We start from the raw sequence: 25,175 nt of genomic DNA on the forward strand, positions 1-25,175 counted from the left end.
GTTGCGCTCGCTACTAGGCCTTGAGGTGGGGGCATTGACTTACTCAACTTCATTTGGAGATGCCGCCGATGGCTGGTATCGACAGTTTTCGTAAGAACCGATACCTTCAAATAAGACTGGCATTGGCGCAGGAACAATACCTCTGTACCCCCTTCTATTTATGATGTAGAAATTATTTTAAAATGATTTCTGTATCCGTAGAAATGTTTTTCCACTCTCAACTGATTGATGACAACATGCAAAGTCAAGTGAGAATTTTTAAGAGCGTGCAATTGCCCTCTCCGCCTTTTAAGTGTAGACCTAAAATTATGAACAAGTTGTGGCAGTAAATGGTAAATCCATAAAAGTGTCCCACGGTACCGACCTGTTTTGCACTAAAGCTATTAACGGATATTTTGTATTCAGTCTCTTAAAATGTACGGGGAAAAAAAAGGAAACCCACAAATTACTTTGCTGCTCAAACTTGCCATCTATTAGCCTTTAGAATATCAGGTATCAAATTCTGAGTACTAGCCAATTTCAGAACAGCTACAAAGTGCTCATTTAAGTGGTTGACAGTGCCCCCTCTAGCGGACACTATTAGCAACAACAGTTTTTCTGAAAAATTGCAGAAGGTGATTATATGTTCACCCCAATTTCAACACAAACCTAGCTGCCTAGTTTGCTTTTAGTTGCTATCAGCCATCACCAAAAGCGATTTCTCAAGAGAACGATTGACATTTGGTTTTGAAGTGCCTCCAAATGTGTGTCCACATCTGTTTGTAGTCAACTTCACGCCGGTTTCATAAGCGGAAGGTTAGCGAGCATAAGCTAAGCTTTAAGCCGCCGCCGAATCAAGTCGCCGCTTGACTGAAACACCGGCAGTTTGTTTTGGGTTCCATTTAGACGCAGCGGGGGTGCGCGCCACCATCGGCACTGGAGGAAGCAATCCAACGCTAAACGGACTGAGCGCAAATAAAGACAAACGCAGAAGGGGGCGGGAAGCAAAGTCATTTGGATAAGAGTAGAGAAACTTCAATGTCACCATGCACCAGCGTTAGTCTAAAAAAAAAAACAAATCACCGGAATAGAAACGAGTCAAGGTATCCATCCCTGAGGTATATCGATCACCACCAATGTTAGCTTTCATATTTGAATCGCTTAGCGCTAGCATGAATCGAATTTTGCTTTTAACCTAAAAAAAAAAAAGTGTTTTGCTAAACAACAAAAAGAAAGAAAGCCAACGTGTTGTCTGATCTCATCCCTTTCCCCTGGACATCGTATTGATCCCCTATTGATGAACAGCTCGAAGCTCTTGTTGAATGTGAAGCGAGGAAGTGTGTGTGTGTGTGTGTGTGTGGGGGGGTAAATACAAGCGTTGCTGCTGAGATAAAAAGGAACCTCTCCTGTCTTAGTTTGGACTTCTGACTTGACGCTTCCTACGCTCTCCGAAATATCTTTCACTCAAATCCCAGAGCTGGAAATTGACAAAAGAGCAATAGTACGTTTTGTCCGCGCAGCAACTAGCTTAGGCTTGACTTTTTTTTTTTTTTTTTCCACGATTGCCACTTTTCTTTTTTTTCCCGGAGCCAGAAGCTGAGTAAAGATAGCCGAGGATAACAGGCAGCAGAGGTCAGCAAAGCACAAAATGAAAGGGGCACGGGCTGTGATCCTGTCCAGCGCTCTCCATCCGGCAAATTGACCTTCATTGGCTTCCCACTTATTTGCTCGCCATTGATAAAACGTCTCGGAGACTTGCCGGAGCATCAACCTTCGCCCGGTTGTTTGTCGTCACCTCCTGCAAACACCGAGACGTTTTTACAACTGCGCCGTGACGTACGACAAAGGTGATTCATTTCAAGGCCGAACGAAAACAGCGGCGAGGCCAAAAGGGAGTCAACGTAAACGGCCCGCTTTCGGACACTGTGTCTCGTAATAATAATTTTAAAAAATTCAAATCAACTGTGATAAGTGAATTCAATTTAAATTTGCCCCATTGAAAATAATAAATAAAATTAGAATTAAAATTAAAATTATATCAGTTCAACAAAATTATTTTTCGTCAAATATTCCCCCACTTGCCCACAATTCCTGCTGTTTAAAGAAGTCTTAAAAAATCTCCATTTTAAAAATTACAAATGATTAGACAAAAAACATTCACTCAATTTCTGTTCAATCAGCATAAAACCAATAAAAAAAGAATGGTGTCATGGGAAAATTGTCCATATGCAAGCTGTAATAAGCTACTTTTAATTTTTTCACCTTCTCCAAACTCATTCTACCACATCCAAACAAATAATGCGCCGTTTTCATAAAAGTGCAACATTCCGTGGAGACGCGGCATCCCATAATTCAGTTTGATGCTTCTTAATCTTGAGGAAAATAAACATTTTTAATCACGGACCATTCCCCCGTTTCATCTTAAGCAGCAGCAGCGGCGGCGGCTGCCGACTGTGAAGCTTTCTCTCGCGGAATGTACGAGACATTCACGGGTAAAATAAAAAGCAATTAATCCCGGACTAATCAGAACAGCGATACCGTACGACCGTCTTTTGTGCGCGTTGTCCAAAGCGTAATTACGCTTTTATTGTGGAGCTGACAGTGCGTCAAATGATTGGCTCTCGAGCCGGCAAAATGCCTCATTATGTCGTCTTTTGTGTTGACAAATTTGGACGACGACGACGACAAGTTTAAAGGGGCAGCCGTGAATGACGAGGTATCCATTATTTGACAACTTTGCCGGAACTCTTTTGGAATATTCACGCGGCGCCGTACGGCCTCCCGCAGTTTAACGAAAGGTGATAGTGAGCGATGGGCGAAGGCGAAGTGTTTTCTTGACCGAATCCGCAATCAATCAATTGCTAAAGGGCAAATGTTTTCCCGGGTGTGATTGTGGCGCAAAGGATTACCGTTTGTTTTAATCATGTTACGCCAAAAGCCAAGACGTGACCTTTTCATTTTTCCGAGGTGCCGTGTGGGCTGTGCTAAGAGTCGTTTTTTTATAATCTTGAATTGCAAAAAATGTATTGATGTTGCATTTCTACTTGGGCTTCAAAATGAAAATGGCTGTTTTAAAGTGGTATCGGTGTCATAGTATCGGTACCGTTTTTGAAGTCCAGGCTTGAGTACAGACACGCAGCTGCAATTAAAATTGCACAAAGTCCTTGTAAGAAGGGTTTATTTTATTTTTTTTGGTACTTAATGTTTTACTTCATGTTAAAAGGATAACAATTTGCCTATCACTTAATTGAATGCGAGTTATTAGCTCGCAATTATCTTTATTTCATTTTTTTTACTGCGGCTTTGTCTTCACACAATTAAAAAAAAAAGGTTTTAAGTATCCCATTATTAAGCCAGAATTATACAAGTGTGGTATGGCTATGATAAAAATGTACTGACTTGAAATTTTGAAAAATATCAGTAACCCTTCAAGTAATGTTTGAACATTTTAGAGGATGAGCATTCAAAAAAAATCTCACATTTAATATCTGATCAATTTATTGATCCAAATGTTGGTCCCCGATCAATGTCCTCCTTTGGCTTAATTGATTCCGTATTTCAGTGCAGGAGATGTCTCCTCAAACGTCACATCGACTGCCGGGTGTTTTTTTTTTTTTTTAATTGGTTCGGTTGAGGACGAGCTTGTCAATAAAGTCTCTGCCTGCCACTGGTGCTCCGTATTAGCAGCCTCTAATTTAATAATGGTGGAAGGGAGCGAAGCTGAGCCCAGTCCACTTTCCTTCTTTAAATGTCAAGACACGCTTGACACACACACATGCACACACACAGGACGTACATACACTTTTCCTAGCATTTAATATTCATGCCTTTTACGTAACCTTTACGTAACGATGGGACGTGTTCCGATGTGTTTGTGTGAGTCTCTCCTCTGTAGTTTCCCTCATTATGAGAAAGCTCTTTAATGTTGGTGTCCCAGTGGAGAAGAGAAAAGCGCTGTATATATGTGTGTGTGTGTGTGTGTGTGTGTGTGTGTGTGTGTGTGTGTGTGTGTGTGTGTGTGTGTGTGTGTGTGTGTGTTGTTATTGCGGGGAGAAACGTTGGGGCGGGCGCCAGACAGACACTCCTGCTCATGCCGCATGATCTCGACGATGATGACGCCCATTTTCGACTCACTCAATTCCATGCAGGCAACACACACACACACACACAAACACACACACACACACACACACACACACACACACACACACACACACACGTAGGCAGACATGCACACACGATGCATAAATGTAAAAGGCGACGGTTCGGTATTGTATGCAAAATGGCATATGCAATATTCTCCCTCCTAATGTTTTATTCTTGTACAAATCATAGTTTTACATCAGATTGCAAACCTAGGAGAGGAAAATGACAACTCTAAAACTTTACAGCAGGGGTAGAATTTTTTTTGTAATATATGTAAAACCATGTTATTGTAAATTTACAGAAATATTTGAGAAATGATCAGATAAAATTGTAACTTCACCAGAATAAATAAAAAATATTATGTGACACAATTTGAGAAAAATCACCTTTTTCCGCAATCCCCAATGGCCACCGCACGTCTGCTGCCATCTACTGGTGAACACTGTTATTACAACCCTCACCAGTCCACATTTTTGTTTTCAAAACAATCGAGGGCCACTCTGAGCAGTGCCGCCTTCCCCTCCCAAGTGTGTCAAGAGGACAAAAAAAACCCAAATGATTGTCCTGTCCGTGTGTACCTGTGTCGCCCATGTGTGTTATTCTCTGGCGAGCGTGTGTGTGCTCTGTTTGCCGCTGATAATTCCCCCCAGCAGGAATGTCAGCAGCAGGAATGTCAGAGTCACGCTCTAACTCGCCATCCATCTGCCGCTCGCTGTCCGCCCGCCTCAGCGTCTTACCTCGCTCGCTATCAGTGGACTCCATTTGAAACGGCTCGGGGGGGGGACGTGGGGACGTGGGGGGGGGGAGCAGCATCTCAAAGATCAGGAAGAAGAATCTCAGGGTATATTGTGCGACTAACAGGAGCCTTGTGACCACTACTTGAGCACAAGTCACTGAGCAGCCAGATGGAGCGCCAGGAGGCGTTTTGGTAGAATAAAAAAAAAAAAAAAGGAGAGCATTGGCAGTGGACCCTCAATAAGAATCCTTAAGCACGACATTCGACGGTAATCTGCACACTGTCGCGCTTTATCACTGGACTCGACATGAGGGGAGGAAAGCAGGAGCTTGAAAGGGGACATGTAGAATTCGTTCATGCCTTTGCTGAGTCATTGCACTCGTAAGTCAAAACGAGGGCTTGTATCTCAAGGCGCCGTCGTGTCCTTTAACGTATCGTGCGAGAATAGCGGCGTTGCCGGCAGAGCTGTGACAAGTACAACACGTCCTCCTGTTCAGCCGTGACTCTCGCAACGGCATCGTCCTTTACGAGAGCTAATGGCTTTGAATGCAGATGAGGCAGCCGCGCGTCACGGGTCAACCGCTTCATGAAGTGCTGCCAAAACAAGCGCGGGAGGGACATAAAATAAAAAAAACACACACACACACACAGATCCTACGCCAAGGAGACAGACATTTCCAAAAGACATCAAGCAAAACTGAATGTAAACAGGTGGAGCTTTGGACTTGATTTTTGTTTTTTCTTCCATGACAGCATGCCACTTGGAAAAAAAAAAAAGGTGAGGCTAGTGACGACAAGGCGGTTCTGAGAGAAGACAGAAGCTTGATTTTTGTTTTTAGTGGGTCAATCCACCAGAGTGGAAGAAATATATATTGGAAATAATAATAATAATAAATAGTTGTGTATGGCCCCTTGTGGCATTTTATCAAGACATTATATCTTGTCATCAAAGAGCTTTGTTAAAGTGATGTGAGGATTTTCTATTTAGACAAAAATAGTGCTTTGCTGCCATCTCGTAGTGTGTAGGTGTCAAGGCAATACATGTGGACGTGGGTTGAGGAGTTTTGTTTGGACAAAAGAAGTGCTTAACAGTAATATTGTGTTATCTTAGTGTGAGTTTCATTTAGACAAAAATAGTGCTTTGCCGCCATTTCATGGCATTTTGCCGTCAAAGAGTTGTGTGGAAGTGGGTTGAGGAGTTTCGTTCAGACGGGAAACAGTACGAGCAGGCGCACGAGGTGTCAAAAAGACCTTTTTTTTTCCCCCCACAGTGTGACACGCTGCTGACGGAGCAAAATACAAATGAGCCGCTTTCAAACACGCAGCGGCACAACTCATTCAGCCAGCACTCTAATCAGCATGTGTGTGGAAATGATGACTTTCCTACTAATTAGCTCAGGTGCTTTGGGCAGTGGCTTATAATGGATGCAGAGAACGTTCCACGCCGCGTTGATCGCTTTCAATATTTTTCACGTTTTGCATGCAGACGCGGCAAAATTTATCAGCCTAAGAGACGTCTTTATAAGATGAGGGGGAGGGCGATGATGATAACCCTAGAGTTGGATACAGTGACGAAAATTTCATTTTTTTTAATTTCATTAATTCGTGACCAAAAAAAACAAAATGGCGGCCATGTTGTCCCTGGGTTCTCATCCATTGCATCTCATTAGCCCGCTATTGTTAATGATAATGTCACAACTGAAGGCTGTCGTCGTCGGTGTGTTTGACCCATCGGGGTCCCCCACTGGTCCGGAGCAGGGATAACACCCCCTCGGAGGACGGGCTCATTAATCATCTCCATTGAAAGGCGGGCAGAACGCTAGCGATTCGCCATGCCTTTCTTCCGTCCTCTTCTTCTTCCTCGGCCACGTAGCGTAATGGGGTCACTGCACCCATTTAACAGGAAGGATGGCGAGTCGGTGTGCGCGCCAATGAGAGAGATTAAATAATAAGTAACAAAGTGGGAAGGACAGTGGAGTAGGCAGCAATAAGAAAAGGAGGGAGGAAATAATTACCGAGGGGGAGGAGGTGTTAAGAAAGTATGGAGAAGATGACACAATCATGGAGGCTTAGGAAAGGAAAAGGTATTACTTCCATCCATACAGGAGATTGTGAATTTGACAAATATTTACTCATCATAGCTACAAAATGGCCACTTATTGTGGAGTTACAAGTTGTAGCAACTCTAAACTTTTTTTTTTTTTGGAAATGGGAGACTTTCAAAGCTGTGTGAGCTCATTTGTAGGAGAAAGGGATGAAGATTAGGTCCTGTGAGGCTTTTAAGGATTTGGGGGCCATTAAGCATAATGGATTTCATGTTAGCCTTTCTTTCTAGTCGCCCCCTTGTTGGAGAGAGGTTAGCCGAGATGTTGGGCGTAAGGAAGTTAACCGTCGTTCCGTCACGCTCGCTGCTCTCGGTGATGAGCCAAATCCTACAGAAAAAAAAACAAAAAAAAAAAAAAAAAACTTTCCGATCCTCCGAGTGTGTACATTTATGAAGACGTTTCTGTCAATGTTTTGCTTCTCGGGAAGGAAATCATCAAAAAGTACCTCCAAAAACGACTGATTGTTTTTAGCTGCTAGAGACAAAAGCAGAAAATGTTTGTTTTGTTTTTCCCAGACTACAGTTAAGTAATTAGGGTCAGACTTGGAAGTTTCTTTGTAAGCAGCCCACCAAATTTTCCCACTTGGCGACTGACTGCAATTATATACAATAGAAGTCAAGTGATGTTACGGGAAAAAAATGAAGGCGCATCGTAATTACTCTGATCACACCATAGTGCATAGTAATTACGCTGCAATTACTCTATTGTACGGCGTTAAAGCCTTGTGTTGACACGTTCGAGCGCAACTAAAACGACAATCAATGAGAAAAATGAAAGCGTACTATGATTGTCGATACACGCAAATGGCGCCAGCTGTTGGAATTTCTCTGATATCCGAAAGCATGCTTCTGTCTGCTCCAGTGGACTTTTATTTCTGAATCATTGCTTTGCGCTGATGGTTGATTGTTAATGGTTAAAGTCACGATAAGCAATGTATCTGATCAATTATTTAAGTCGAGTGTATCACAGGTAAAATAATGCTATACTATGTTAGCATGCTAATGGATATAGCTACACGGTTCCACTGCCTCAGAACATACACGTTTTGTACTAATGACTTAAATTTGTACTTAATCCTACTAACCCGCACTACAAATAGGCTGCACAGTGTACACGTGGCGACAGATTCGGGGTGATTGACTTGTCGCTCAGCAGTTGTTCATTTAAATGTGTTCTCTGCATTTGAATGAGGACTAATTAAGAGCAGAACACGCTGCGAAGCCAACAAGGACGCAATGCTGCCGATATTGTGAGGATGTTGTCCCATTTGTTAACTATTAAGTCCAAAGAAAAAAAATATCGAGAGAATGTTCATTGAGTTTGGCTTTAGAAAAGTCCTGATGGGTTAACCTTTAAAATTAAGCTAATTAACGGATGAGGTAAGAACTGTAGATCCTAAAGTCGGTTTCACTTAAGAAGATGAAATTTGGTAGGCATGTTTCAAGAAACCATGTTTGAAAAAAAAAAAAAACACAGGAAATCGGCCATTTTGCTTTGAATAGGCTGTTTTAGACTTAGCTAGCTTAATTTGCATTTGACTTAAGCCCTCAAAGGCAGTTTCACTTGGCAACATGACATTCGGTTAGCATGTCTATCATAAATAGCCCAAAAATACTCCAAAATAATTTCCCGTAAAGTCAGCCATTTCAATTTGGAAAGGCTATTTTGTCCAACTGTTAGCAAATTGAAGCCACAGCCTAAATGGTGGCAATTTGATACTTTCAATTTGAGACTGTCATAACTCAGCTCCACAAGGTCACATCTCGACCAAACGTCTCGCGGGTGATGAAAAGCTCCACCCCGGGAGAGATTGATGTTCCCAGAGATCATCGTTCTTACCTACGAGCAGGTGCGAAATGCCCTCGTTCGTCTCTCTATTTGGGCACCCGCCGTCGCTTTTGGTCGTCGGCGCAATTAGTGATGACAAAGTACAACATTTCTCTCAGCCCTCATGAGTTCATGCGCATATGTTATGAGGGAGAATGTTTGACATTTAAAATGAAACCTTGAAGGCACGGCGCTGACATAATGCTTTATGACAAACAGCCTTTCTGTGTTCCACCCACGTGCCTCCCTCTTGACTGTGTGTACCATCAACAGACAAAAACAATATTTTGCAAAATGAAGCATTTTATCCGTGGAGGGCTCTCCTCCGGTTCTCATCTGACAAAGCCAAGCCTCCGAAATAAATAAAAATACAAATCAATTTCAGGGTTGTCGTGTTCAACCTTGACAACGTCGTCGCCGTCAAGGCTCGGGGCCAGGAGGAAAAAAAAAAAAAACTTTCAAGAAGTGATCACTAAATCAAGTGTGATGTGACGCTAGCTTGTGTGGTTTGATTCAATAAAAGTGCCGACGTGAAAGTACAAAGAGGTCCCGGCGCTTCCCGCTCATAAATCACACGGAGAAAAAAAAGCTACAGTGCGTTATCTGCCACCCCCTCCGTCGCCGCATAAACATGTCGCAAAATACGGCGCCTCCAAAAGCCGACTTAAATGTCATCATAAATGAAGAGCAAAGTCGACTTTTAGCTCTCCCTGCTAAAATTTGGAAGTAGGTGATAGGAGACGTATTTACCAGCTCTCCCAGTGCTGACTATCCATGCTAACGTTAGCGATTTGCATTTTTGTTAGCATTACACTAAGCTGACTTTGCTATGGTGGTTGTTTTAAAAAGATCTGTAATTCTCTTACTATTAAGTCTTGTCAGGGATAATCTCAGGATAATCTATTCCCCCCCCCAATCAGTCTTAACACAACCCACACAACGGGATAATTGATCCAGATAATAATGATAATCGGGACTATCATTATTTTGTAACTACTCGGAACACACCACAAGATAATCACCTCGGATAATCTTTCCGACACATCGAAAGTTGAGGAATAAATGTTATTTTGTACTTTACGACTTGTTTCTGCATTGGGGGCCGACATCTCATTTGGATTTTTGTCCGTTTGATCTGAAAACCATTTTGCAAATGTGCTGAATGTCCTCCGAGGATGAAATTGGAAAAGGAGAAAAATCCTATTTGAGAGTCCGTCGTCGCTTCAGGTGCTTGATCAGCAACTCATCTGCTTTACGCTTTTCCTCCCAATTTCAGCCCGACAACCTGCGCTAATCGGCAGAAGGCGTTAGAGGGACGCGCGTGGCGTCAAATCCCTAACGGCAAGGAAAGGAAACTTTGAAAGCGGCGCCGTCCGTTCCTCTCGTTGGAAACGTCAGGCCGGGCCCGGCCCCTGCCGTCTTAGCGTCGGGCCGCCGGCTTATGAGCGACACGCTGACAGACGTGCATCAGCTTACCAGAATAAACACCTTCACACAGCTGCCATTTTGTGTTCGGAAAACAGCGTAGTGTCGTGTATACAAGTGGCTGCTTTTAATGCTCAGTTTCCATATATTTTTTTTTTTTTACACTTTCATGACATTCATAGAAATTTTAAACATTTGTTTCTCAGTCTAAAATTTCCGTTTGGTTTTCATCCGTTGTTAGATCAAAATCTCAACCTGGGTGGAATCCTCCACCCAGCATTGGCTCGGTCCTTTCGGACTCAGCGCTGATCTCACCCAATTTGGGTTTTTCTTCTGACCCAACAGTTTTTAAAAGCTCACCCACGGAAGTTGGTCTTCCTCCTCTTCATCCCGGCCCAAATTAACGAGTCCTCGGGCAGCCTTAAGCCAGCAAACGCCAGCTCGCTGATCTCTCTCCTCCCTTTTCATCTCCCCTCCGTTCCAATCTCCTCGTATCCACTTTAGCCTACCTTCTTTCTTATCGTCCTCTTCCTTCCTTCCTCCCTCTCTCTCTGGGCACGCAGAGCGATGGCTCCCGTTACTGCAATGCAGAGGCCATTACACTATTGTGCTTGTTTACCGGCGGCACGCGTCCGTGTGGCGCTGCCGATACAAGAATGTAAATGTTTGCGTGAGGGATGACCCGCCGCGCTCAGCTGCCGTTTGTCAAAACGCCACCGCCGCTTTGAACACATCCACAACGGCGGCGAAAGGATCGAGCGGATGAGATTTGGTCGTTTTTTTTTTTTTTTTTTTTTTTTTTTTTTATAGGAGTGGAATAAATTATGTAGATCGCGATGGACATATCAAACTGCAGGGTCCAGTCTAGACACAATCAGGAAAAAAAACAGAGCAGCAAGCGTTAAAAAGCCAGGCAGGCCATTTGTCGCTTTAAACACCGTTGAGGTGTAAGCACACGCTTTTGTCTTTCCGGACAATGGATGCCAATGTGGCGCGCGTCAACTACACAGCTTTAGAGGATTAAGGCCGAGGTGGTGGGGCCGCAAACGCGCTCACTCGCTTGGCCGCCACGCGTTAAAAAAAAAAAAAAAACACACATATGCGATGACAAAGACCTGCTGAGCGCACACAAACATGCACACACGCGGATTTAACAGTATCCAAGACGGAGCCTGGCAAACAATCGGAATTTGTCAAATGATCCCATTGAGACCGCGAAGGCATCAGCGATGGATGTTGTCACGTGACAACGAGTTGCTTGATGTTTAAAGCCTTCACACAATGGCCTTCACGTAGCACCCTTTATTGTACTTGTCGGGTCGGCGGGAAGAAGAAGAAGAAGAAGAAGGCGTCTGAAGCAGATGCAGAATCATACTATACAGTCAAGATAGTAACGCCATCCCTTACAACAACCCCAAAAAACAAAGAATAAATATATTCACAACTGCCTCTAATATTTGTAGGAGATGAGCACGTAAAAAGGTACCTTGGTAAAAGATAATTGATAGTTGATAAGTTTTGTCCTTTTTTTTTTTTTTGTCTTTTTGTTGTCAAAAAAAAAAGTCCCGCATTTGGTCCATAGTTTGAGGAGAAAAGAAAGCTTCTATTAAAAGGTGGAGCCGGGGTTCCTCGAAGTTTGTCCAAATGAATCCACCACCGCAGTGTCCTTCCGCTCTAGGCCGCTATTTAAAATCAACTGAAGTAGTCGGGAAAAAATGCCATGTTGGTAGAATTGGCGGGTGAATGCTAAAGAGCTGACTGAAAGGCTGGAGTTTGTTCTGAAATCGAGGAAATGACTCACGCTTTGATTAAAAAAATGAAAGTTAATAAGATATCATATAAGATGGCGACCTGATTGGACAAAGTGTTGAAACAGTTTTTCATGAGAACAAAACAAATGCTAATATGCTAGCAGTTGTTATGCTAATAAGCTTAATGGGATGACATGAAAGAATCGAAACAATTCCAATCATATATTTTGGGATCTCCTCCTTCACTCTGATTGGTCGTCCTATCCTTCGTGTAGTAGTTTAGATAAATAGATCTGTATTCATTAGAAAAATAAGCCTCGACCACACTTGCTGGCTGCTCGTCGCTAAGGCACTTTTAGCTGTTTTTTTTCCCCAACCCGACTCTCCAGCTTTTGATGTTGTGGACCGTTGCCGCCGGCGTGAAAACCTTTCGACGCCCCCGCAACCAAAGTGTAGCTCGAGTCGTCCCTCCAGGCGGAGATCCGGGAAACCGGTAATCCTCACCGATGCAAGTAGAATGCGGGGCAAAAAAAGTGACCCAGCTTTTCATCCAGGAATAGTTTATAGTCCAGTCCCCCCCCCCTAAGGGCTCCTCGCCAGACTCTGTACAGGACCGCCTGAGAGGGGCTAAAACTGGTACGAGCGGTCCAATACCTCCATGTAGTCCGGCGTGGTCATCAGCCGAGTGCCCTGCTCGCCTCCTTGCTCGCCTCCGGTGGAGGTTGTAGTGACCACCCGCGTCTGGGGCCCGGCAGAAGAGGCGGCGTCCTGCGGCTGGGCGTCCTGCGGGTGAGGGTAGCAGGGCGGGGGCCTGGCGTACCTGTCCGGCAGATCCCGGAACTCCGGGGCAGGGAGTCTGAAGAGGCAGTCCACCAGTTCTACCTTAGGCGTTGGGCCCTGGCTGTCGATGACGGTGGGGCACAGGATACCGTTCTCGTGGAGGCCCGGTGCGAGCGGCGCCACTGCCCCAGCAACAGTGCTGATGGGAGACGAGGTCACCTGAAGGGTCCATTCGCGGTCTTTCTCAGCCGTGAAGCGGTACTCGCCGGGCACTTTCGCTTCCTCGGCGCCGGGGCTTTTGGCGACCGAGATGGTGTCGTAGACGTGGTTGTGTTGAGGCGGCGTCTCGGCCAGCCCGTGGTGGTGATGATGATGGTGGTGGTGCGTCCCCTCGGCGAAGATCCCGCATTCCATCTGGATGCCGGCCAGGTCCACCTCGCCCTGGCGACGGAACGGCAGCTTGTCCCGCCGCCGCAGGGTATACGCGATGAGCGCCGCCCCCGCAAAGAACGCAGAGACGAACAGAACCAGAAGGCTGAGAACCAGAACTGAGAGTGGGATGGAGTCCCTCCCGGGCGGGATCAGGGGACCTGGCTCCGGGTCAGGATGGCCCAGCGCCGCGCCGCCTTCGGGTGCAGTGGAGGTGACCTTTGGCTGCTCCCGGTCCTCCTGGGCCTCCAGCTCCGGGCACAGAAGCTCCATGGAGAGGGAGCGCAGGTCCACACCTTTGTTTTTTTCCGGGGAGTGGCACACCACCTCGCCCACCACCACCACCGCGCTGAGGCCATCCAGCCAGCGCTTTAGGGGTGCCGCTTCGCAGTTGCACTCCCACGGATTCTGCTGCAGGTCCACCTAGAGAATGACGACGCAAATTGGGCAAAATAACTGTCAAGCTGCTATGCCTGGAATAAATATTTCCCGCATTATTTTAAAAGATGGCAAACGCCATTGTCAAAACAACACATTTTATTTGTTTTGTATTGTTTGACGAGCACTTGGAAATGTAAATAATTTCACTCCGGGGTCATGGAAACTGCGGAGCGCCCGGCATTTATGGCATTGCTATAAAAAGCGTGATTTGCCATCAATAAAAGATGTTAGGAAGCGAGCAGACAACCTGTACGTCTCTCAAGTGTTGCCTTTAAAGTGGCGCCTTCACAAGGGTACTAACAAGAAGAATCTTTCGTTTTCACAATGAACCCTTCCGTGAGTTTAAATTTAGACGTGAAGTGTAGGTACATAAATGTATTTTGCTGTTGTAAAGTATCCGTCGTGCGTTCGTAAAATATTTTTGGGGGGGAAAATCGAAATTTATCCAGTGACCGCATTATCAGGTGACACAAAAGTTAAAATGGGAGAATTTCTCAATTTTATCACGGTGCCATTTCTGAAGTTAAGCGTCACGTCGTCATTGGCGCGATGGCTAACTGGAGGGCAGGCGCTGGCACTTTTGCTTCCGTCTTAATTAAGGCCACTTAAAACTGGAGATTTATGACATTCAGCAAAATGTCAAACCCTCTTTTTTTTTTTTTTTTTTTCTGCAAGTTTCCTCAAACTTCCAGCATCAACTTGTTTGACTTAATTCTTGTTTTATTCTGACTATTTAAAACTTTTTTTTTGCAGTTTCAGCAGTTTTGAGGACTTGAGTTTTTGTAGTTGAACCAATACTAAGTTTTAAAATCAATGAATAATTATGTTTATTAATCAGGATTTCAAGATATTTTTATTATTGTGGCTTTATTGAAATATAACAAGTAAATGCCACCATCCTCCCCGGGGTGTTCTTTTCCGTTTCCTTTTTCGAACATCTGTCCATACGTTGTTTACAATCCTTACGCCCGGGCACTGTGTGGGCTACTTACTGTCGAGCTGTCAATCAAACGGGAGCTTTGACAAGGCGGCGAGTGTAAATTACACTGCTTCAGTTAGAACGTTGACAGGCGCCGGTTGCAGGCAAGTTACGAGCCGGCGGGGATACTGGCGTGTAATTATCGCCAGGCATTTTAGGAAATTAATACCAACAACAAAGCGCCACGTGGAAAACAAAACGTGGTCAATTTAGATGGTTTTTTTTTTTTGTGCTTGTGGCTCATGAGGACATCTAAACTGAAATTATTAATATGACGAATATTTTTAGTATGAATTAATGACTGCTTTGGCAACACAACAAAGCGTTTTTTTTGTGTTTTTTTTAAAATAAATGCCACTTTTTCGGAGGCTGTCATGAAACACTGCAGGTTTTAAATTGTAGTCTAAATGGTCCATAGATGTGAATGTGACATTACGGGTTGTTTGCAAAGTATATATTTATGTTCACCCGTTTTCACCATGACAGAAAATTATGTCAATTTGACTTTGAATTTTCAGCGCTAAAATTTTTTTGTTTGAAGCGGCCATTTTACACTCAGTCGTATCTTCTAGAAAGTCTGAAGAAGAAAAAATAATATTCCCTGGTACCAATTTCACCAGTTGTCACATAATTGGTCACACGTCAATCAAACCACGAGGCACAAAAAAACCTCAGACCCATTTCCTAAATTGAACAGAACGTCAGCCACTTTATTTTGAATCTGCCATTTTGCATTCCATCTGTGAAGTTGGAATAATCTAGCCGCTGTCACCGGTTTTACCGATCGACGTGAAATTGGGCGAACATTTTATATTCATACTGCACGTACGAAAAACTTTTAAGCAAGTTCCAAACTGAACAGGGAGTTGGCCAGTTTGTCTGAAGCGGTGTCACACTTTGGACGATTACAATATTCGGAGTATTCACCCCAAAAAAAAAAAAAAAGTTTATGATGACATCTATGTGTGTCATCTTATGACAGCAAATGTCTAAGCTGCTGCTTTTGTCTCCCCTGCTAAATAATGCAGTGCCAGTCATCCCCATCACATGAAAAACATTCATATACTCCACACAGCTTGCCATGAAATCTTTGCCACTGTGGTTATAATTATATCCACAGGCGTATTTTTGTCAACCAGATAAAAGAACGTGCAGCAGCGGCAGGAAAATAAAGAGCTTTTTTTTTTATTGACAGACAGCTAATCTGTTAATAGACTTCGAGACAATGATCGCGCCCGAATCAATATTAAGATGATTAAGTAACGCCACGGTGGCGCCCGGCTTGGTTTTGATCATTGCGGGCCACCCGCGTGCTCTCTCGGGGGCTGATGGAGTCGGAAAATTGAAAGTGTTTTTGCTGTTTAAGTGGAATTCCAACAATTTTTAACCCCTGTGACATTGGAATTGATTATCACGGCACATTTTGGTTCCAAAAACTAGCTAGCCAGCCTGCGGCTAGCGTGCGACTCTTATGTAACGGTCCACATCTTCTAAATGCTAAATGTAAACCCGGCGACTGAGCACGAGGTGCTAATGTAGCAGTTTACACCTTTACTCAGCCTTATCAAACATCAGAAATGGTCAAAGGGAATCCAAATAAGTCATTTTGAGCAGACAGAAAATGTTGACGGCTAGACAGTTGACGGCTAGCGCAAAGAAGCTAACAAAGAGAGTGCTCTATCTTGTCAAACATGACAGTCACAAAAGATCACTATCGTGGTCACTGTCTTCACAAAACGTTGGCAGCTGGTTAGCTTTGATATAAAAATACGTCAGAAGCATGCCAAAAATCTGAAAAGTAATATGAGAGTTTTGGCATGACCCAGTCAGAGTTTGCCTGATTGAAATGACGTAGCACGATCGTATAATGGCCGTTCGTGTTATGAGCCGGGTTCATCTGACCCGAAACGTATTAAAACAAGTGGGAAAAAATCAGGTTACATAGGTGACAGACGGCTCCGCTCTGGTTTTTCTGAGCTTTTCTTTCCCGTGTTTGTTTGCCTCCCCGCAAATTCTCTGGTGGATTGTGACCCACATATCAGCGTGAGAAAATGACACGCGTTACCGCCTCTGCTTCTTGGTGAATATTCATGAAGCGATTATACCGTACGTACGTGTTAAATCTGGTGACTTCGCATGGAGGCCTCGGTGTATAGTTTGGTGTAGGAATATCACTCGTGTAGAGGGTATGTTTGTTTTGGACGTGGTTATTACCAGAGAGAGCCTACCCCGTAGTCATTCGCCCAACCGTAATCATTTTTGGCCCGGACTCAAACGCTCAATCACTTTTTTTCTGTCTTGGGGGGGGAAAAAAAACCTCGTTATGGTGACTTTTGAGTATTTTTTAATGTCTTTTTGAGAGTGCTCACAGGGAGGTGTTTTTGCATGGCGTCCATGAGTGGGTGTTAGGGTCTAATCCTGTTCTTGACGCTCGCAAAGACTCTTAAGCTCGGCACGCTTATGATTGTGACAATGGGGCTGATTTTGAATGCATACCGAGCACAGAGCACAGAAAATGAACCACCGACGGTGAGGCAGTTCGATGGCCGCGTTGCTTTGTATTTATCACAAGAGCTACCATATAGAAGTGGAGCCTGATCAATTAATCGGCTGGACGATACAATTTAATTTTGTTGATTTAATTTCTTCTGATTTTTGCCGATGAAATAGCATCCGATTTTCAGATCGTATTTAATTGACAGTTGACTGTTAGCAAGGCAGATGGGACAGCATAAAAATTTGTTGTACGTTGTAGAGAGCCATACGTCGCCTCATTCCATACTGGCCAAACCGCAATGTAATTTCCGTCATTACCCCTTAAAAGAGCTTACAAACAACCCCCCCCCCCTCAAACGCAACCCACAGATGCTGATACTAAGAAGCCATTTGTTCTGCGGTGGAATTACAAAGTTAGCGGGGCCCTCGGAAGGCTTTATGAACACTGACAGCGGTTCCCTGATGGTGTGAATGATTCACGCTCATCAAAAAAACACTAGGACTTTTGTCGCCCTCTCCCTGAGCAAACTTTTAAGGCAACAGCTCGCGAAGCCCCGCCCACGACGACTTGCCATTCTCAGAAGAAGCAAAGCCTCCCTCCATCAAGGCTAATCCACACCCACCGCAGCGAAAGAAAAGCTCGCTTAGCGCGATGTACTCGAGGGCGAAATATCTCGCACTCGAGCAGCCGTCCTTATCGCTTCATTGTGTTTTGTCACGTGATTGCAAGGTCAGACACGCAAAAGCTCTTCAGTCTGACGAGAGGTTTTGTCTTTCTTCTGATTTATTAAGAGCACTTATGCAAATTCATCCCGCTCGCAATCTTCCCCAGTGATAATACCTGAGGCGCCGCCGCCGCCGTCCCGCGTGCCACAACAACACACGGCGCACATGAAGGGAAGAAACACTGTGCCTCTCAACATCTCGCTTGTTTTTAAATTCAACAATGTTAACAGTAGATTGATGTCAAGTCAAAGCGGCGCTGAAAATCAAAACAGAAAGGATTATTACGGAGGAACGCGGCGACACGGAAACAACCAAGCTCCATGCGGTGACATAAATAAGCTCCTTGGGACATGATCGTGCACTGGTGGTATAGTGCGACATGCTCAGCCACCCAAAAAAAAAAAAAATTGAAACTTTTCCTCCAGAGACCCTTGATGGGACAAACAAAAAACCGCTACATTGTGACATGACCGCGCATCAGATTGGGTTCAAGAACAATGTGGCGTAGCGCCGTTGGAACGCTAATCATTGTCTCAAAAATCCAAGGCAGACAGGGCGGAACAAACATGGAGGCACACAACACTATGGACCTGCACCAACACTGCGCTCGACCTGCTTTTTAATTTGGAGCCAAAGCCGTGAGCCCGGTAGCATCGGCCAGCCTTTTTCCCCCCCCAACGCTCTCATGTTTCAAACCTCCGGAGAGCACAACAAAGCCACGCTGCGAGTGTTCTACCGAGCATTCCCTGGTCCTCCTGATCCTCCAGTGCGGTAATCCCGGTCTCCTGGGTTCTTTTGGTACTTGTGCATCTCGGTCTCTTGGCGTGCCTGCCGTGCTCCGCTAGCGCATCCCCTCTGTTCCTCCCCTGACAGCTCGGCTCCCTCGGCGGCTTTAATGCAACCCGCAGCAGAATGGAGCCGTGGCGCAGACTTAATGGCTGCCCTCTAATTCCGACGCCTTCCACATCACTGCCTTAGGGTCGAAGATGTGAAACTCATGCTCTGGCCTCCGGGGTCACGTTTGTACACATTCATCCATTTTTAATGTCCATGGCGAGGAAAAACTTTCACCTTATAGAATGAAAGAACCGAGTAGCTTGTTATTCCTCATTCTTTTGTTTTCAAATCATCATCAACGTAATCGGTGCCAGTACATTAGAGCCTGGAAGGGGGCGTGAATATCAAAATAGGCAAAAACACGCTAGCGAAAGAGTCGGAGAGCGGGTCTTGTTTTTGTACATTTCGTCAAGCTGTGAAAATACGACACGTCTTGGCAACGGGCGTGTTAGTTTCTTTTAATCTGCTCGCCTGACGTGTAAAGTAAATATAGTTAAGCGCCTTTGTGTGAGTGCACGCGTGTCGTAAACAAGCGGCGGTGAGCCGACGCACTTCTTTCCTCGCTGTCACTCAAGATAATGGTTTGATGAAGGCCTCTTGCCAGATTTCAGATTTATATATATATATATTTATTTAACCATCAAAAACATTTGAACCAACCTTCACCAAGCCGGTGAGATGCTCCAGTACACCTTCCATGGGGAGTTGCAGCAAGTGGTTGTTCCTCAGGTTGAGACGAGCCAGGTTCACTCCGGAAAACACGCCCAGAGGGAGGCTCCTTAGAAGGTTGGCATTGAGGAACAAAAGCTGCAGGGAGGGCATGGAATCCAAGGTTCCTCGGTCTATCTCTCGGATCTCGTTGTACTCAAAGTAAAGGTACCTGAAGCAGAAGTGCAGAGGAGGCTTAAAGGAGCGTTTCGTAAAATCGATTCATTGGAATCAGCGTGTTGATGTTGTTTGCGTTGTGTAGGAGGAATTTGTCTTTCCTGTGTAGTGTTTGTAATTTTGTGTGGGTGTGTTTGTGTTTTGTGTGTGAAATGTGTGCGTCAAAATGATTCCTGATTAAACTCATTACGTGATTTGTTTTTTGTTTTTTTTAAAAAAAAGGACAAATTGATGAAGTTTGCAAGTGGGTCGTTTAGTAAGAGCAGCGGTGGGTAAATTGCTCTTCTTCGCCTCTCAGCATTATAATTACATAAATGGATATTTATGGAAATTAGCCATACAGGAATTGGTTTTAATACACACTTTCCATGTGTTTGTGTTTGTGTGTTTGCATAAGTGTGTGTGACGTAGGGATGTGACAGCTGGCTGCAAGTTCAAGGGGGGGCAAACGGGCCACATTTAATTTTTAAAAAGGACAGATGGGTGAGGTCATTCGAACATGAAGTTGAAATAGTTTTCTCGTCAGAGTTTTTCGTCGTTTAGACTTTTGCTTATTTAAGTCAGATACTTTTAATAAGTTTACGACGAAACGAACGCAACAAATATTTCGACCACTCCTGATAATGTAAACGCCTGGCCGGTCAGATTAAACGATGCGGCGGACCGCATGTGGCCCGCTGCTGATAGGTTGCGCACCCCCACATGGGACACTATCAATCTTGAAGACCTTTCCAAATCGATAATAGTACTAAGAGTGAACTTAACACAAGTCCCGGCTAAATCCTTTTCCTTTGCTCGCCAGCCGGTTAATAGAATTCTGCTGCTGAAATGAGGCCTGCTTTAAAATTAATTAGCACTTGCTCACCCCTGAGCCTAGTACTAGTGTTTTTTTTGGGTTTTTTTTGCAGGTCCAGTCTTTCCTCTTCTTTAAATATTAAAGACGGATAACAGAATAAATCTAATTAGTGACTGTAGATGTTTGCCAGAAGCGTCATCGGAACGTTCGTCAATCCATTTTCTAGATGCCCTCGTCGCGAAGGTCGCTAAGCTGGAGCTTCTCGCGGCTGACTTTGCAGTGACAGGATACACCCTAGAGGGCCAATCGGATGGCACAAAAAGACAAACGACCTTTTACACGTGTCCGGGCCAGTTTGACATCATCGCATACTTGATCGGATTAGTTGAGACTTAAAAAAAAAAAAAAATAGCTGGCGCCGCTACATCACCAGATCCTATTTGAATGACAATTGAGCAAAAAACCAACAACAAAAATCCCGTTTTCCTCAGGAGCACATCCTGACACCTTATCGAGGCGTATGCATGCATATACAAAGTAAACATTGGTTCATTTCTGAGTTGTCACTCACAGCTACCTCACACCTCCTCATAGCCTGAAGCCTGCCACCAGGCTGTGTGACTGACTATTGATAGCCTGCAAGAAAGAATGGCCTCCTTCCCTTTCAATCAAGCTTCAGTCAAATGCTAATCGCCGCACAACCTCTCGGCACGGTGAAATTAATTTCCTCGTATTTATAAACAAACTTTGAAATACGCAGTCACGACGTCCTACCTGAGATTTTGCAGCCCCAGGAACATTTCGGGGCTGAGCCGCTCTAGGTTGTTTCCGTTCAGGTACAGGCTCCTCAGGCTGGTCAGGCTGGAGAAGGCGCCTTCTTGTAGGTAGGAAATGCGGTTGCTCCCCAAATGCAGTAGGTCCAAACTGGAAAAGTTCCAGAAGTCGGTGCGGTAGATCCTCTGGATCAGGTTCCCGCTCAGGAAAAGCTTGCGTCCGTTGAGCGGTCGCGGCATCAGCTGCGACACGTTGACGAAGCCGTTCTCCTTGCAGTTGACGGTCAGGCCGAGGTCGTTGATGTGAAGGTTGCACGTGCAGCCCATCGGGCAGATGATGGGAATGGGCGGCCGGGTCTGGTAGCCCGCTATGGGGGGATTCTGGTTGGGGCTGCGTGACGTGGGCGATGTCCTGGAAGGCCGAGGCCTCTTGGTAGGCCGCGGGGGCTTCTCCCGGTCCCTGCGCTCAGCGGAAGAAGAGGACGAAGACGTGGAGCCGGTGTGAGTGTTCTGACGGGAGCCGTGCACCATGGAGGACGGTTTGGTGGGTCTAACCCGCCCCGGGTGGCTGTTGGGCTTGGAGTTAGGGGGCAAGTGTTGAGGCTGCGTGGCCCCGGTGGCTCGCCTGCCTTCCGCTTGCAAGTCCTTATCCGGGAGCTCAGCGCAAAGCTCCTTGCGAGGGATCTCCCTCAAGTCCTTGCCGTGAAGATGGAAGGGATACTCGCAGGTAACATCCCCCACCACGGCCGTGTAGGGGATCTGACCCAGCCACTGCTGCAGTTGCACCGCCTCGCAGCCGCAGTTCCAGGGGTTCTCCTCCAGCTGGATCTCCATCAGGGAGCGACCCACGTATTCCAAGGTCCCGGCGTATGCCAGACTCTTCAGACGGTTTCCCCGCAGGTCCAGATGAGTCAGCGACACAGATCTGGGGCAGAAGAAGGAGGGGATGATGGGGGAAGTTAATGAACGGAAACTGCGATTGCGGACAAGTCTGATGATGAATGCATCTTTTAGTCGGCAATAAAACGGGGGACACGCTGCCAACGAGCAAAGTCGACTCGAGCCCAATTGTCAGATGCCTGTAAAAGATGATCTGTAGTGATTATCCTGTGGTGTGTCAGAACAAAGGGGAACCATAGGGGTACATTTTTGTTTAAGGGGTACAATAAGTATACCCTTGAGGGTACTGTTCCAGTGACGATCCATTGGACCTTTTAAAATCTCGCACCGTTCAAGAGACACTCTTAACGCCCACACCACAGGATAATCGCTCAGGATCATCTTTAAAAAGTAAATCTCTACTTAACACCTCCTACACCGTATGATAATTCGTTCAGGATAATCTTTTGACGACCGACAGTTGAGCTTTTGCTGACTTTGATAGGAAGAGAAATAAAAACTGGGCCAGATGTCGGTACGCGCCTCGTCGTACGTGAAATCAGATCAGTCACCTGAAGAGATGCGCAGGCAAGATGGGGATCAGGTTGTCGTTGAGGATAAGAACCCGCAGCTTGTAGAGGAACCTCAGAGCACCGCTGTCGATGCGTTTAATCACGTTGTAGTCGGCCTGCGGAGTGGACAGCGGGGGTGAGCGGTGGTGAGAGCCGGCAAGACTTCTCTGCTTCTTTGAACACTGTCAGAAGCGCTGAGCAACATTTACAACCTCCTTGGAATATTTGTTCCACGAAATTGAACCGATATTTCTCGGCTTGGCCGCTTCCGGTACGCGTTTGTGGTTGTCGGATTATTTCTGTCCTCTTTGATTTCAGCCTCACTGTGTTGCCATGCCGATCTAATCTGCTCAGAGACTTCAGATTCAAGAGCGCTGGCCGCTGGAATTTCAGTATTAGCATTGGGGCAGTTTGTTTAAGCAATCAGATTTCAAATTCCCCCCTCACAGGGCAATGATTACGTTCGCGTTTTTCCGTCCTCTGCTCAGTTAGCAAAAGCGATTTGACATTTCAACCATGAAAGTTGACCACTTGCACCGCTTCAAGCTCCCGGGTTAGATGCAGATCAATCGCGTTGAAGATTCCGATGGGTGATCTGAAGCTTTTTATGGTTTACTCAAGCGTCAAAGAAGCCCGTAGGCACATGGAAAGGATTTTTTTTTCATCTCACGATAGGTAAACATCTGTAGCTGTTAAATTAGTGACCTGCATATGCACAGACGGGTAACTCTGATGTCTGCAGGCTTGGGAGGAACAAAGATGAGATTGATGCCTCAGAGATGACACTCTGCCATACATATTCAAGACGTAACGTTAGGGATTCATTGTCTAGCTCTATAAGATGGAACACGAACAAAGAGAGAGTGGCTGCTGGTTTTAGATTTATTTTGGACACAAGCTTGTTACCAACCAGACAAAGCAACCAAAGCTCAGTCCCAGAGCTTGTTTATTAGTCTTTATCCTGACAACATCCAGACCTGCCGGTACGGTTCCAGCTCAATAAATTCAGTTGGGTTCTTTAATAATCTGTATCGCCGGTGAAGACGATATGGTTTTATATTATTTGATAAACAGTGAGCGGCTCCAGGTATGTGTCACGGTTTCATGTTATGAAATTCCATTTTGGGATAGCACTGATAGTTTCTATTCTCACGAAGGTGGGATGAGACGGCTTGCCACTGGTGGGCGGTAATGTGAAAACCTCCGGGGGGAGATTCTCACACTTTGGCCACCTGCTAGGCAGCGTCTATTTCAGCAACCTACCTGGAGGTACTCCAGAGCCTCTAAGCCGGCAAAAGTGTCATTCCTGAAGACCTCCAGCTTGTTCTCGTGAAGGTAGAGGCGTCGGAGCTTAGCCAGGCCGTGGAAGGCGCCCACCCGGATGTCCTGCAGAGCGTTGTTGCCCAGGTTTATCGACACGGCGTTGCCTAGGTGCTGAAAACCGTTGCTATAGAGACGCCTCAGCGAGTTCCTCTGGAGGTTGAGTTTGAAAGGGCGGATCCAGGACTGCGACACCTGAATGAGGTGTTTGATGAGTCATCTCCTCAATTATGTGGTTTAGAAGTAAGATGGAAGGGAGGCTACCTGGCTGCCGTTAGTGAAGCCCCGCCCATCGCAGTGCACGTGGAAAACGCCTTCTTTGACCTCGCACGTGCACGGTTCGAAGCAGGGCTCGTCCACTTCTTCCTCGGAGTTGTCCACCAGGGGGGTGTGCGTGGAGGTGGGCGTAGGGGTGGGGCCGCCGTGCGAGGCCCGGGTCAGGCCGGCTGCCGCCGCGCAGCCCAGGGCCACGGCCAGGGTGACCCACTGCATCGTCGGCGCGCTGCTTCTCCCAGCTCAGCTCAGCAGCCCGGGGCGGCGGCCTAGCGTCGGCCCCGCGCTGGCGTCCATACGTCGCATCCAACGCGACAAGGACACAAACACAGTTAAAAGAGGGCAAACAGCAGAGCGAGGCAGCTCGGGATGAATCAGATTGATGATGCGTCACGAACATAGCCAAGCGCACAATGCACGTTAGATCACAGACGCCCCGGGGCACGGAGGCAGGGGCCGGGGATCGAGAGCCTTACCAAGAACAAAGCCGGAGAAAGCAAATTGGACGTATGGCGGCACATCTGCGAGACTTTGGAAACAAAACGGAGCCAGGTGCTCACGCGTGGCCAAAAAAACAACAACTCCCAATTGAATACAGTGGTCCTTTAAGATGACAGCAAATCACACAGGCAGGGTAAAGTCAAGTTTTTGCTCGCTGGGGATGTTCCGATTACCTGTTTACGTGCATTGCTGCACCGTTGATGTTCAGATAACCCATGCATTGTTTATGTTTAGTTCAAGTCTGGCTCAACAAGTTTACCGTCTAATCCCATCCCGCCTTGCCTCCTGTTTTGTTTTGGCAGTTGTTGTTTCGCATCACGTCACTCTATTGTTTACGTGGCTGTACTGACGAAAGCAACATGTGCGGCCGTTCACCTGCGAATCATATTTAAAAAAAAAAAATAATAAATCTCTTTCGAGTAGAGGCATGAATATATTCATCGGCGTGCTCAAATGCACCGCCGAAGCCGAAATGTCACGCGTGTGTTGTTTTTAATGTATGCAATATGAATATGGGCA

General features: G+C 45.7%; 2 protein-coding genes across 7 annotated transcripts in view; one reads left to right on the forward strand and one right to left on the reverse strand.

Moving 5' to 3' along the window:
• The window catches only part of LOC147045017 (nardilysin-like), a 52,820-nt gene that overhangs the window by 9,284 nt on the left and 18,361 nt on the right, over window positions 1-25,175 (forward strand). The window lies entirely within an intron of this gene.
• LOC147045018 (SLIT and NTRK-like protein 3) lies at window positions 12,597-24,374 on the reverse strand. Its single transcript, XM_085931636.1, has 6 exons — window positions 24,147-24,374; window positions 23,826-24,077; window positions 22,563-22,678; window positions 21,113-22,036; window positions 19,318-19,537; window positions 12,597-13,601 (listed from the first exon to the last, which is right to left on the reverse strand). Exons 1-6 carry the CDS (start codon window positions 24,372-24,374, stop codon window positions 12,597-12,599), a joined length of 2,745 nt encoding a protein of 914 aa, XP_085787762.1.

This window comes from Syngnathus leptorhynchus, chromosome 15, assembly GCF_054491065.1.
Source record: "Syngnathus leptorhynchus isolate UIUO chromosome 15, UIUO_Slep, whole genome shotgun sequence".
In the NCBI taxonomy this organism is placed as follows: domain Eukaryota; kingdom Metazoa; phylum Chordata; class Actinopteri; order Syngnathiformes; family Syngnathidae; genus Syngnathus; species Syngnathus leptorhynchus.